The sequence below is a fragment of the Plectropomus leopardus genome, chromosome 2 (genome assembly GCF_026936395.1).
Source record: "Plectropomus leopardus strain MGB_pleo_1.0 chromosome 2, ASM2693639v1, whole genome shotgun sequence".
In the NCBI taxonomy this organism is placed as follows: domain Eukaryota; kingdom Metazoa; phylum Chordata; class Actinopteri; order Perciformes; family Serranidae; genus Plectropomus; species Plectropomus leopardus.
In genome coordinates this window covers 29,639,818-29,654,590 of record NC_142177.1, presented here as the reverse complement: position 1 = coordinate 29,654,590, position 14,773 = coordinate 29,639,818, and the positions used below count along the sequence as shown (strand labels likewise).

Sequence of the window (14,773 nt, the reverse complement as noted above, 5' to 3'; positions counted from 1 at the left end):
TGATCTTAAAATTAATTCCAAGTGGTGTTTAAAAAATGCTTAAAAAGGTTTAAATCTAACTTAAAAAGCCTAAATCTACCCTACACAATAAAACTGTATCTATCTCATTTTAACAGCAACAAAAACTGTATTGTGGCTTTAATTGCAGGACTTTTGCATTAGATTATTTATTTATACTTTTATTTCGACAGAAAGTCCCACTTTAATAAAAGAGAACGAAGACAAAAAGCACTGATGTTAGTGAATTGTACCTAATAAACTGGCATGTGAGCATATACAGCTGCTAAGACTGAGCTGTGCTGAGCAGTTTAACACAGACCACAAGAGGGCGCTCCTCAAGCAAACGCAGTGTTACTGACAGACTGTATTCAAGGCACCTGCTACCATGTACTATGAAGTACATGGTAGCAGGTAGAATTGGATTGAAATTGTCTTTATTTAAGACACAAACATTTGACCTTGTATAAAGATTTAGTCATGGTCAAAAATGTAGGCATAAGGGACCAGTCAGACCATTACATTTTTGTGAAAACATATCACTGTAGGTAAGAAATTATAACCATTATTATGTTTACGAATTGTTCTATTATTGTTGGAGATTTCTCTGTAACATTATCAGTATTTAAAGGTGAGGAGGATTTCATGAGATGCGATGGATTTTTTTTTGAAGAGTACAATTTGTTGGATTCATTATCAGTGGGTCTATGCATATGTAGGTGGGAGAAGACAGGACGCGAGTTAATCCGTTGGTGCACACGAGTGTCTGAGCAACTGTGGAGAGCAGAGATTAGACATAGCACAGAGAAAGTGTTCCCTTAGCCTATTTAATGTTTATCCCATTGCAACACAGTGACCCAGTGAACAGGAAGTTCATCATGATTTTATGTAATATTCAAACACACTTTTCCCCAGTTACTCTTTAGAACAAGTATTTGTAAAGAATTAAACTTTTGCCAGGACCATTTAAGTGGCAAATTGAGAGATTTTTTCAATAAAGTAACTCGGAAGCAAACAGACTTGATCTTTTAGCCTCTTATCTTGGGATCAGTGGTGGACAAAACGCACAACTCTATTACTTGAGTCAAAGTATTCCCAGGTAATTATTACTCCAATACAAGTGAAAGTTGTTGAGTCACATTATTACTTGAGTTAAAGTACCGGAGTGCTTGCTCTTAAAATACTTAAGTATTCAAAGCTCTTTTTTTTTTATCCCAAGACGTTGTATATTGTTACATTAAATTTACAGAAACTAATGACTCTAAAAAAACCTATTAAATGCACTGACCTGCTCGTAGAACCAGTAGAATGAAAAGCTTGTTGAATAAGTGGCAAAGCCTGTAGAAATGTCCAGAGAAACCTACGTTTAAAAAATGACCACCATTGCCAGTTCTTTTTTTTTATTATTTAACTGCAGTTCTTGTTTGTCTCTCTGATTGAGCTGCCTGCAAGCTCAAAACAAGTCATCTTATCCTTTGTCCAATGCTTTGTCTGTTAAATAGCATAATTTGTTGTAGATGCAGCTTCTTAAAAATAATTAAATAAAATAATTGAAAAAAACAGCCAAATTTAACGTCCTAGTTACACACCTGTAGCTTTATAAATGTTCAAAAGCAACTCAGATAGATCGAAAATGTTACTAAAAATTGTATGAATTTACACTGGACTTTTTGGTTTCAATGAAGTAACCTGTTGACCTCAAAGAAAATGTAACGAGTAACAAAAAACCTTCATAGAAATGGAGTCAAAAGATACTGAGGAATACACTGTTTAATAACATACTGCATGTTGGGTATTTTGCAGATATCCAATATGCCAATATATACCGATATTGATATATTCCATTTGATTTTACACCTAATTTTGGTGATCATCACGTCTCTTTTGTAGTGACATTAACATCATATTATGCATACACTTATTGTGATGGCCCACCAGCAGATGGACATATAAAATACAATGCTTTTCAGTGTGTAATATTCATTCATTGTGCAAAATAAGAAAAATGCTTTAACTTAGGGTTGGTGTATTGTTCATGTTCACTTTGTCAATTAAAAGAAAATACTGGTTTGTGATAACGGCATAAATCAACATGTTGGCCAATTCTGATATTTCATTTTAAAGCTGATATCTGTCAATATCGATGACGTGCTGATGTATTTTTGAGTCTTTTTGTTGTTGCTTTCCGTGTATTTGAAGTCATTTTGTGTGTTGTGGTAATCTTGAGTCTTTCTTGGATTGCTTTACATTACTTTATTGTCATTTTGAGTCTCCTCGCAGGTGCTTAACATCTCTTTGTAGTTGCTCTCTGTCTCTAAGTGGTCATTTTGAATCGCTTTAGCGACATTTTGCAGATGAAGGCCAGGAGGGCCCCTGACACTTGGGGCCACAGGGCCTGTGCCTGGTAGGCCTGTTCATAGACCCAGTTGTGATGAAAAAAATATATATTTTGGAAAATAAAATTTCAACATTTGAAAAAGCAAAAACTAGTATAGTGGGTTATGTTGGGAGGCTGTTACTTCAAAGCTTGACAGCTGCTTTGTTATCCTGAATATCAATTAAGTAATTATTCTTGTTCCATGTCATTACAAAACCATGCAGTCCGAGTGCTCTGTAACATTTTTTATTGACACAAATGTTGTGCAAAGTGTTCTAGATCAGTCATGTAATGTGACCTACTAACAGATAAGCTACAGTTCCTTTTTGTCACAGCCACAGCACTTCCTGTTACACTTTAAACACACCTCACCTCCACAGGAGTGTATTAAGTACTTGGATGGCTGCAAAGCATGGAGCTAATCCCAATTAACAGTTGTGTACATGTGACTTTACGCACAAGGGAGGCACCCTTTTGATCTAAGCTTCAGACTTCTCACCTGCGTCAGGCTTATGAGCAACTCCGAGCTTCTATATTAATCTCATTTAGAGCTCAGCTGTCGCATCCTTGTTGTACCAGTCGCCCCATATAAGCAAATCTCCATTTTGACCCCTTTTAAACACTCTAATGCAGGTTTTAATGCATGTTTGTATGCATTATTGTAGCTGTAGTTTTTTTTATAATTACAAAGAAGTGCTTTGGAGTTTTCGATTTGATTTTTATGAGGTGAGTTTTTCCTTTAAAAAGTAAATGCCCCTAAGGAAAAAAAAACAAATTCACAGCACAGGGCCCCCTGGTGGTTTGGTCACCAATTGCAGTAGCTTATAATGTGGTGACATTGCTCTGCAGGTCACACATTCAAGCAAATTCAGCTTTAATGAGGACATTTTGATTGAATCATATCTTTGATTTCAGTCAAAATGGATTTCATAGGTTAAACGTAATGAACAAAGCAAAACATTTTCATTATTTGGTATGGAAAAGTCATACATTCACAATATAGAGGATATATATACATATTGTAAGGTGATTCATGTAGTGTGGAACTCGCATTGGTTTGGCATGGTTACTCTGTAGTTTCAGAGTAAAACGCAAATTATTATCAGAATTCTTTTGTTTTATATATATATTACTTTAGATAAAGATAGGAGTTTTTTTATTGATCTATGATGATGAAATTCACAAGCTACTCCATAGCCTATATGAGAAATAAACCCCATAGTCAGCTGTAGCTGCAGCATTAAAGTTATGTGCACATAAACGCATCAATAATTATAATTCAGTCATGCACATCAGACTGATATCAGCTATTCTGCATAATAAGTAATCAGACAAGCATATTTTAAATCAAAAAGACAGAGCAGCTAACATTGCATTTTATTTTATTGTGATTTATTCGTGACAATATTGGCCCCTATATTGTTCCCTAAACAGAAAAATCACATCATAAGTTAAAAAACAACAGACAAAAAAAACAAGAGAGCAAGAGTATGATTGAATGTATTTGGCCTTACGTTCCTGCCTGCAGAGACAACCTGAGGTCTTTGACCTCAGGAGCCAGAGTGTGGCCACTGTAATCACTTTTGAAGACGATGTGAATTAAAGGAGACAGGTGTCACCTCTAACGTGCACCCTGATTTCTTCTCAACCTGCTCAACCTCTCTGACTTGCGTATGAGGTGTGAATCCAATTTGCGAGGATTGAAGATTAGAAAGGGACAAACCCCTCCGGTTTAACAGCTTGCTAGTGACAATTTTTGGATGCTAAGCAGATAAACACAAGCTCCTTGGTGTGGAAATCCCACTTATGGGAATTGGCATACTTTTGAAAGCTGTGTGACAGATGGCTTCCTGTTTGTACATCCAGGGCATTACCATACATGGTTGTATTGTCATTAGATCACATCCAGTGTCAGCAGTTTGAATTTTGATTAAAAGACACACAATTTGTTTATTTCAGTGACTTAAAACTCACCAACAACCAAAACCAAAATGTTATTGAAACTTAATAACAGTGAAAAGGTTGAATGTTGAAAAAAAAACTTTTTTAAAGTGGAACATATAGAAGACAACAATCATATTATATTACTGTTAAAGTATTTATTTGGTATTTCTGGACAGTTTTCTGTGACATTTTGTGTTTCTCAATCTGCATGTGCGATTCCACTGGTTGGATTCCCCTCATGACGAATCAAGAAGGGTTACACTGACTATAGCTTGTGAATGAGGATTGCTTCATTATGTCTCTGAAGACCATAAGTATGTTTGACTATTTCTCGAATTCGTTTTTTTGTGGACATTTCTTTCTTTTTGTTATATTAATATGCATTTTTATATTTTTTTATCAAAATTAAAAATAAAATCAGTCCAAAAAACTTGGTAGTGTGACAAATTAGCACATTAAAAACTTTCTTCAGCAACATAATCTTCACAAATTAACGCCACTTCTCGGATTTTTGAACCGAAATGCAAAGGTCAGAAGTAAAAAGCAAATGTGAGGCTATAAACAAAGTGCACTATGGTGGCATACTTAAACGTCGTCACCACAACTAGACTGTAAAGGTGTTTTCAACATGGCGTGGTGTGGTGTTACACAGGAGGCGTAATGATGTTCTGTAGTCTCATTTAGCTGCTTGTTAGCATCTGCCTTTTTTAAGACCCAAGAAGCTTCAGTGTTTGGGTGTGAGGTATTTATTTTAGTGATTTATGTTTTAGAACGAAAGGTGAAGTCTCTTCTCTTAACCACAGACCTTATTTCAGGCATATAACCAATTAAAAAAACTGATTGACTGTGAGACGAGGGAACCACAGGTGCTAGAAACCTATTTAACTTATTATGGAATTTATGAGATGCAGATATTGACATTGTGTTTAAACTTCCAGTTTTGTTCGAACTGCTAATAATTAGTCAGCATGACCATTTACATGTGTTTTATGTAGAATTTTTTTTCCTGATTTTCAAAAAATGCTGATGGCCCATCTTGAGCCTTAAAAACAGGAGTCCACAAACCAATTAGAGACGTCACGGTGGCAATGTCCATTTTTATACAGCCCATGTCAACCATGTCATTAGACACAAGCAAACAAAGAAAAGACACAACTTCCTAAATTTGACCAGTCAACCTTTTAAAATGGAGTCTTGCTTCGTCCTTCAAAAACACAACTGTTCTGTAAGTAACCTGCTAACTCAAATAAGTAATCATGATTAATGTAACATAAAAAGTAGTCAGTTTATTTGAGGTTGCTCAAATAAGAACTTAACTTTTATGTCTCAAAACTGAACTGTATTTAGCACACAAACAGACAGTCTTGTTGTGATGACATCTAAACATGCGACCATGGTGTACTTCATTTAGTTTTTTACTTCTGGCGATTGTATTTAGGCCTCAAAAATCCTAAAAGTGGTGTTTATTTGTGAAGATAATCATGCAGAATAAAACAGTTAAGTGTCTATCAATGTTTGTTTGTCACAGAGTTTATTTTCTGTTGGAAAAATCCCATAGGCTTTTTTTAATGGGGTAACCAGGGCAAAGGTAACTTCCACATTGGCCCGCAGAAAAATGTCATCCCTAGGGCACTCGATGGTCACTGGTACTGTAGTTTTTCTTTTATTATATTCCTTGTAATGCTATTATGTATTGCATGGTATGCAATGAACATAGTAACACATTCGACAACAAATCACTAATGTGTTGCATACAGGGTTTTTTTTATCCTATTTGCAACCACAGTCCCTGGTTGGTCAAATTGGTTTGATTGTGATGGTATATGGTTTCCTGTCTCTGTTTATCTGTCCCGTGATAGTCTGGTGACCTGTCCAGGATGTGCACCGGATAATTAATGAATGTGTTGAGGATGTGAAATAGCTTTATTATGGAAAACAGGTCAAACTGATTATCCTGCCGTCACCTCACATAAAAAAAGAACTTGTATTTCAATGGACCTGTCTTGCATCAATATTTGATTAAATTGTTGTCATATGCTGCAAAAAATATCATCATGACATCATTAATAAATCATATTTCACTCTAATTTCAGGCAATATATGTATTATACAACACTAACAGGCAATGTTGGGCAAAGGTTCTGAAAGAAATATTGCAGTGGAGAAATACTAAGAGTGCAGAAACTGTCCCAGAAAATGACTTTGGTAGAAGTTAAAGTCACCTATTAGAATATTACTTGAGTAAAAGTCTTAAAGTATCTGATATTTACTGTACTTAGGTATCAACAAGTAATTATGATATTAAATGTACCTAAACATTGAAAGCAAAAGTACAAGTAAATGGTGTTAATGGTGGTAAAAAGTTCACAGTCATTATTTCAGAATTATTGGAGGGAAAGTTTTTTTTATTTATTTATCATGTACACCACCTTTAGAACGGAGCAAATACACTTGAAGGAAAATTAGATTTTTTTTTTTTTTTTTTTACAACTTAATCCAGTTTTTCATTCCTTCTTTCGTCTGTCTGTCTGTCCCCTCCTCTGCTCAGTAAGTCACTAAAGTGGTAAGGGGAAATGTAGAAGAGTAAAAGTATACTTTAGGAAATATAGTGGAGTAAAAGTGAAAGTTAACAGAAATATAAAAACTCAAGTACAGATACTCCCAACAAATATGCCTATATATACTGTGACAAAGTCTCATTACCTTGTTAAGTTACACCACTGCTAACAGGCTGTAGTAAGTGAAAAGGACAGGGTTATCGTCAGTTGCTTCACCTAAATGTCACTGCGTTTAGCTGTAGTCATTCATAAGTCTTTAATGCAAACTCTGGCCCAGCCTGGTAGTGTTTCAGAGTGCCTCAGGAAATCTGGGATCATTAATAAAAACAACATGTCTTTATCTGAGAGTAAACTTGAATCCTTAGCAATTTGCTTACAATCAACTTAAACCATTTTAGGTCAAATGATAATACTGAGGTAATGGGCTCTCCCTGGTCTAATTAAATGAGAACGCAATCCTCATTATCTGCTGGAGGACTCAACACCTCTGCCATCTCAATAAATGGATTAGTGCAGTCTCAATTATCACACAGTATGCAGGCACGGCTGACCATGTAGTATTCTTTTAACTTGTGTGTGTGTTGTTAATTAAACTTTACACCTGTTAGTGGAGTCTGGGATTATTCTGCACCTGGCATTCTCAAGCCAGGTTAGGTTTCACTTAACCTTATGTGGACTAAATGAAAGCCAAAGCCAAAAGACAAATCCAGTACCCTCGTAGCTCAAACACTGAAGGAGGAAAATAATTATTAAATGTACTTGTGCATCAGGCAGATTTAATAGCCTACCCTCCACACAAAAAACAGTTAACTAATTAAAACTTGGGCAGGCCCAAAGCGCAGCAACTCCCAATAGTTGACTGGGAAGCTTAGTGGATGTGTGACTTGGTGGATGGGGGTTGGTAGAGTAAATCTGCATTGTGATTTCTTGTGAAGCTCACTGCTGACAAATGGCAGTTGGTGACTCTGTGTGTAACAGAGGTAGCTCATGTCTTCCTCAAGGACAAGAGTTGAGTTTGCAGAGACAAAGACTGCAGTTCAGAGGAAACAGGGCACCCCAAATTAGGCGAAAAAACTTGAAAAATGTTGCCGCTCTGCGTTATATTGAACACAAGCCCGCGTAGCAGGCAGTACTGTGGCATAGTGACACATGTGGTAACTTCTCCTTTCATCACATGAGGAAAAATAGCAATTAAAGTTTCTCTGTTAAAACTTGGAAAATGCCATTTCACAGGAAGTGTGTTCTTTTGGTAAATGGACATGCATTTGTAGAGCACTGTTCAAGCCTTCCGATCACTGTAAGTGCTTGTACACTAACGTGCTACATTAACCCACTCACATGCTAAACAAGGTGCCACCTACTCCTCATTTAATCACAGACACACATTTACAAAAATTTAGCCTTCAGTATCTTGCCCAATGACACTTTGACATGCAGACTGTAGGAGCTGTAGACGGAACCGTTGATCTTTTGACTGAATACTCCTCTCTTAAGCTCCAGAGCCGCAGCCACCCCCATCGTTTCCTTTTGTCAAGTCAAGTCAAGTCACTTTTATTTGTAAAGCCCATTTTCACAAAACACAGTTTGCTTCAGAGGACTTTACAGCGTACAACATCCCTCTGCCCTTAGACCCTTACATCACCTAAGGAAAAACTCCCAAAAAAGAATCCCTGTAACGGGACAAAAAAAAAAGGAAAAAACCTCAGAAAGAGCGGCTGAGCTGAAAGAGAGGATGATGAGGGATCCCTCTTCCAGGACGGACAGACGAGCAATAGATGTTGTAAATAACAGTTGAAATACAATCATGACAAAAAGGAAAGAGAAAGAGAGAGGGGAAGAGGGGGAGAGATGCACAGTAATAATTGGAAACAGACGCATGTCATATTACAGTAACGATAGGTGTAAAATTACTAAATGTACTCTGATAATATTGTGGTTGTTTTGATAGTGGAGGCGTGGCCCATAATAACAGTAGTAGTAGTAATAACAGTAGAGGGTTGCATCAAGCACGATCACGGCATTGGCACAACCAGGACCCACTACACAGGCATAGCTGCAGGCAGGACCACAGCAATTGCAAAACCAAGGCCACAATCAGGGCAAGCCGGGGGTACATATCAGTGCAGCCACAGCACGAGCACGACCAAAGGCAGGATCACACTACCAGCACAGCTATCACCACACTCAAGCACAGCCAAGGTTGCTGCCAGGATCTGGGAAAACTAGGAGACAAGGGACCAGGAATGCTCCGGAGAGGAAACAAAGTTAGCGCAATACAGTAAGCGTAATGCAGTAAACAGACATAAGCGCTTTTTAGATGGAGGGAGTAAGAGAAGGAAAAGGAGCTCAGTGTATCATAGAAAGTCCCACCCCAGATTAAACCTATGTCAGCCTAACTAGGGGCTGGTCCAGGCAGCCTGAGCCAGCTCTCATTATAAGTTTTATCAAAGAAGAAGGTCTTAAGTCTACCAAGTCTTAAAAGTGGAAACAGTGTCTGCCTGCCGTACCGAAACTGGAAGATGGTTCCATAAAAGAGGAGCATGATAGCTGAAAGCTCTGGCTCCCGTCCTATTTTTGGTGACTTTAGGAACCATAAGTAACCTTGTGTTTTCAGAGCACAGTGATCTTGAGGGTGGGTAAGGAACTATGAGCTGCGACAGATAGCAAAGAAGCTAAAACAGGAGAAATATGGTGCCTTTTCTTGGTTCCCATTAGAACACGTGCAGCAGCATTCTGCACCAGTTGGAGAGACTGAGATTTACTGGGGCAACCGAATAATAGGGAGTGACAGTAATCCAGCCTAGAAGTGAAAAATGCCCATACTAATTTTTCAGCATCTGTTTGGGACAGGATATGTCAAATTTTTGCGATGTTACGCAAGTGAAAGAAAGCAGTCATTGAGGTTTGTTTTATATGGGAGTCAAAAGATATTATATTAATTTTTACTAATGCTGTCTCTGTACTATGATGAACTCTGAAACCTGACTGAAAGTCCTCAAATAAACTATTATCCTGGAGAAAGTCAAGGTCAAGGTGCTGTTATAATATCATTTTTACAGTTTTATATATTTTCTTACTCTAATAATGCTGTAAATGTTTATGAAAATGAAATTAAGATATGAGTTATATATGGTGTTAAAGACTGTTAGATGGTTAGTTGTGTGAGCAGCCATTCCCCCTTCCCTCATGTCGCAGACTTGAGCTGCAGTGCATTTCTATCCATACTAGCCAAGGCAATGCTTCTAGTTTTGTTTTCTTTCAGTTTTCAGTTCAGTTTCTTTATAGTTAATACATGCATCAAATCTGGTTCCTGCAAGTGTTATAAAAAAAGAGTCACTGAGGCTCAAGATGAAAAAGAGAGGTCACAACTAATGCTGCAAATGCAAATGAATGTAAGAATCTTTAAGGCATTTGTTGAGTAAACAAAGTCAAAATATTTGCATCTTTAAAATTTGGGGAGCTTGTTTGCTTATTTGGTCTGAAATATTAAACAAGTCTTTAATTAATACATCTTACTCCAACACTGAAACTGTACTCATAGGTGACAAATGGTTATATGTGAGGACAAAACAATATTTCTTACAGTGAGCATCTATATGGCTGGCATCTGATTATAAATGGAAAGATCCAGCATTTTAGTGGTACAATGTCTGTGTTTAATGCCATGCATGCGATACACAACTTTATCCCTAAGTTATCACTTTACCTTAACCATTTTCAATCAGTACCTGGCTAAAATCTATTGTTTTTGTCTGAAAAATGAAAAGCATCCTGTCTTCTTCTATAGTACAATTACAACTGCAGCGTAGCTTTAATATGACCAATTACCTGCACTCTGAAATCCCATTAAATAACTGGCTTGTCACTTAACCTAAATGGTTGAGCTAATCAAATGAAAGGTTTCAGTCAGAGTGACCAGTAATGTTTTGGTCAAATAAAATTGGACATATTGACGGGATTTTGTATTTAAAACAAGAAATATTCTGCTATTTTTTAATGGCAGAAAATAGGTAAAGAAGTGTGCAGTAAAAAAAAAAGATATAAAAGATCTCTGTTAAATCTTAAGTAAACTTTGTGATCTTGTGATGTCCATGGTTCCGAAGATGAAACATGCACAAAAACAACATCTTCTTAGTTGGGCAAAGAATGATATGCTGAGAGATTATGAGCTGAATTCTCATGCCAATCCTCTTTGCTAATCTTCTTGATCCATTGTGAGTCTGCCCCTGAGGGCTATATAACAGTTGCTGCTGTTTCAGACCCCTGACCTTATCGTCAGGGCTCCACGTGTATTCCACTCTGCTGATACAAAGCCTAATTTTCAAACATGGAGAACGGCACTGAGGGCAAGAACTTCTACATCCCTATGAACAACAGGACGGGGCTTGTGAGAAATCCTTTTGAGTATACACAGTATTATTTGGCAGATCCATGGTTCTTCAAACTGCTGGCGCTCTACATGTTCTTCCTGATCTGCACTGGCTTCCCCATCAACTTCCTCACTCTGCTAGTCACAGCTCAGAACAAGAAGCTCCGGCAACCTCTCAACTTCATCCTGGTCAACCTGGCTGTTGCTGGACTGATCATGGTCTTATTTGGGTTCACAGTCAGCTTTTATTCTTCTCTCGTTGGCTATTTCTCCCTGGGACCCTTGGGATGTGCTATTGAGGGATTCATGGCTACACTTGGAGGTAAACTTCAGGATAATTCTTTGCCATTATTGCATAAAGAAACTGTACTGAATATAGTTCTGTAAATTTTTTAAAGCTGTAAGACTGGGCTATAAGCCGATATAACAGATGACACGATTCGAAGATTCTCATCACAACTTTATTCTCTTTTTTTCATCAACAGGTCAAGTGTCTCTGTGGTCTCTTGTGGTCCTCGCTGTTGAGAGATACATTGTGGTCTGCAAACCCATGGGTAGTTTCAAATTCACAGCCACCCATGCTGGAGCAGGTTGTGCATTCACCTGGATCATGGCTTCCTCCTGTGCTGTTCCTCCTCTTGTTGGCTGGTCAAGGTAATTCCCCAAAAGGGATCTCATGACCATTTCTGTCATCTTGTTCTGTTTGGTCTGCAAATGTTTTGCTCACCAACCCATTTGCTTGGACTTGGGATCTGGTGATGTTGCTCTGCTAAAGTAGGGATACAACAGCAGCAGTCAAATGATCACACAGGTAAACAAACACCCACCTCAGCCAAACTGGCTTTTGAAAACATCCAGTAGATTTGATGAAGCATACTCCCTAAGTATTACAGGAATACAAATGCTCTCTTTACTGTATGGTTATAACACAGGTTTGGTGTATTTGACTATCTGGGGATGAGACTCAACAATCAACTGTCCTTCCCAAAGAGGAAAACCCAGAATGTAAAGAAAAACAAAAAACCTTAACAATCAAACAAACAAACAAACAAACAAAAAAGATACATACAGCAGCACTCCTTCAAACTCTCTTAGCTCCAACAAGCATCTTCGGGGTGTATCACGAAGTGAAATCATTGGGTTAGCGTCAGAGCTTTCAGTGTAACTTTATTTCAATGTAACTGTAATTTGCTCTTAACCTGGCTCGATTGCTATGTTGCATGATTACAGTCTTGCTTTAAACTGCTGTGGAAGGTTCTGAATAACCTTGCCTGTTTTCTTCTTAACTATTTAACACTAAAAGGTTGCAATATATAATGTTAACATTTTACATGATGCATCCCACACTGAACGTTTTGCATTTGCAGGTACATTCCTGAGGGTATTCAGGTTTCCTGCGGACCTGACTATTACACCATGGCCCCAGGCTACAACAACGAATCATTTGTTATGTACATGTTCACCTGCCACTTCTGTGTTCCCGTCTTCACCATCTTCTTCACCTATGGAAACTTAGTGTGCACAGTGAAGGCGGTAAGAGATCTATGTATCTAACAAGACTGCTTTTGTACAGTTGTAGATTTTTTAGCTTATCAGTATAACAGGTTATTAGATACCTAATGCTGAGTCATTTTTTTAGGCTGCAGCTCAGCAGCAGGACTCTGTATCTACTCAAAAAGCTGAGAAGGAAGTGACACGTATGTGCATCCTGATGGTGTTGGGCTTCTTGGTGGCTTGGACTCCATATGCTAGCTTTGCTGCATGGATCTTTTTCAACAAGGGAGCTGCTTTCTCAGCCACAGCCATGGCTATCCCTGCCTTCTTCTCAAAGAGCTCAGCATTGTTCAACCCTATTATCTATGTGCTGATGAACAAACAGGTATGGTATAACCAATAACACTTCACTTTAAAACCTATTATCTGTTTATATCAGATATATATTGAAAGGTTTCAAAGGAGGGGTTGTATTTTTTGACAAGTACATTAATAATACCATATATTGTGCTATTAACCATATTTTTTCTTTTTTTATCCTAAATGTATTACAGTGTTGTTAGTTTTTGTTCAGCATCCAGTGAAACTTAATTTTTCAACTGCACTTTGTTGTTTTCCAGTTCCGTAACTGCATGCTGAGCACTATTGGAATGGGTGGCATGGTGGAGGATGAGTCCTCAATGTCAACCAGCAAGACAGAAGTGTCCTCTGTTTCCTAAACACAGACGGATCTCGACAAGTCTAATAGCTTTTTTCACATGGACTTATAACAAGTATACAGAGTTTGGAATCGCTTGGTTACATATGGTAGGGCCTCCAAGAAATACTGCAATCAAGTCACCTATTGGGAAGAGTATGATAACACTTGCACTGTATGCAAAGCACTAGTTTTATTTATTTTTATTTTTTTTTACAGCAAACAGTACCAGGTAATTCTGCTGTTCAAATAAAGGAGCATTTCTTCTCACAGCCAGTAAACAGAATGTGCTTTGTTATCAGGAAACCACTCCAGCTGGCCCCAAAGAGTGCATGGAGCTATTTTTTTTATTCCTAACATCATCTTCATAAAAGCATTTATTTTGTTCTGCTATATTGAAACGCTTTTTGGGGGGGTCAGAAATAATTTTCTTGGCCAATTGTAAATATATTTTATAAATGCTTATGACATTGTAAATGTAGGTAAATAAATGCATGCATCCAAATGTGTCTGTTTATTTTTTTATTTCTAAAACAGCTTTTATTAAAACAGCATCTTTTGTCCTTTTCTGTCTGTACATCCCTGGTGGAGGAATTATTGAGATCTTTTACTTTAAATACTACTGTTACGACCCAGCTTGTGAAGGATAAGGGAAGCATTATGAAACAAGATGTTTTTGGTAAAGTTATTTATTAAGAAAGGAAGTTAGGCTTACAGTGACAAACAAAATGAAAGGCAAAACTAACAAGGAAAATGGGTTGTAGGTGCTATTCATATCAAATAAATAAAGGTATATAAAAAAGGGGCTCTTCCAAACAAGAGCTGCTAATCTTATCTACTAAAATCAAAAGTGGAAATGAAAACCTACTGTCCTAAAGGTGGTGAAAAGGAAATACAAATTAAAACACTCTTTACACCTAGTGTGTCCAACAAAGTAAATTCTGTCAGTTTTCTTAAATCTAATGTCTAGCCCAGCCCCATAAATACTTAGTTATCAGTTAAGTGTAAAATGTCTTTATTAAAAGGTGAAGTCCATCCATCCATCCATTTTCTACCGTTTATCCTGGGTCGGGTCGTGGGGGCAGCAGCCTATGCAGGGAATCCCAGTGTAGCAACTGTGTCAAAATGCCAAGACTAAATAATACTGTTTGTTTACCAATTGATAGTATTATTACATTGTAGGTTGTGTAACACAGGAACGAGTTGGAGTAGGCTAGAAATCAGAAGTTTAGAGTTCGCTCAGGGAGAGAGTAGACAGGAGACTTGACTTGCTGGTGAATGGTACCATATATAAGAAAAGAATAACGTGCAATTATAAGTAAAAGTGCAATTATATA

General features: G+C 37.5%; 1 protein-coding gene across 2 annotated transcripts; it reads left to right on the top strand.

Annotated features, from left to right (window-relative positions):
• The first annotated feature begins 4,946 nt into the window (after window positions 1–4,946).
• Window positions 4,947–13,843, top strand: LOC121958586 (green-sensitive opsin). Of its 2 annotated transcripts, XM_088090269.1 has the most exons (6): window positions 4,947–4,973; window positions 11,210–11,567; window positions 11,731–11,899; window positions 12,613–12,778; window positions 12,885–13,124; window positions 13,360–13,843. In XM_088090269.1, the coding sequence occupies exons 1-6, from the start codon at window positions 4,947–4,949 to the stop codon at window positions 13,456–13,458; spliced, it is 1,059 nt and encodes a 352-aa protein (XP_087946395.1). In that variant the 3' UTR covers window positions 13,459–13,843. The 2 variants fall into 2 exon arrangements, with proteins under 2 accessions (XP_087946395.1, XP_042363539.1); XM_042507605.2 differs by lacking the exon at window positions 4,947–4,973 and having other exon boundaries at window positions 11,172–11,567.
• Window positions 13,844–14,773: the final 930 nt, after the last annotated feature.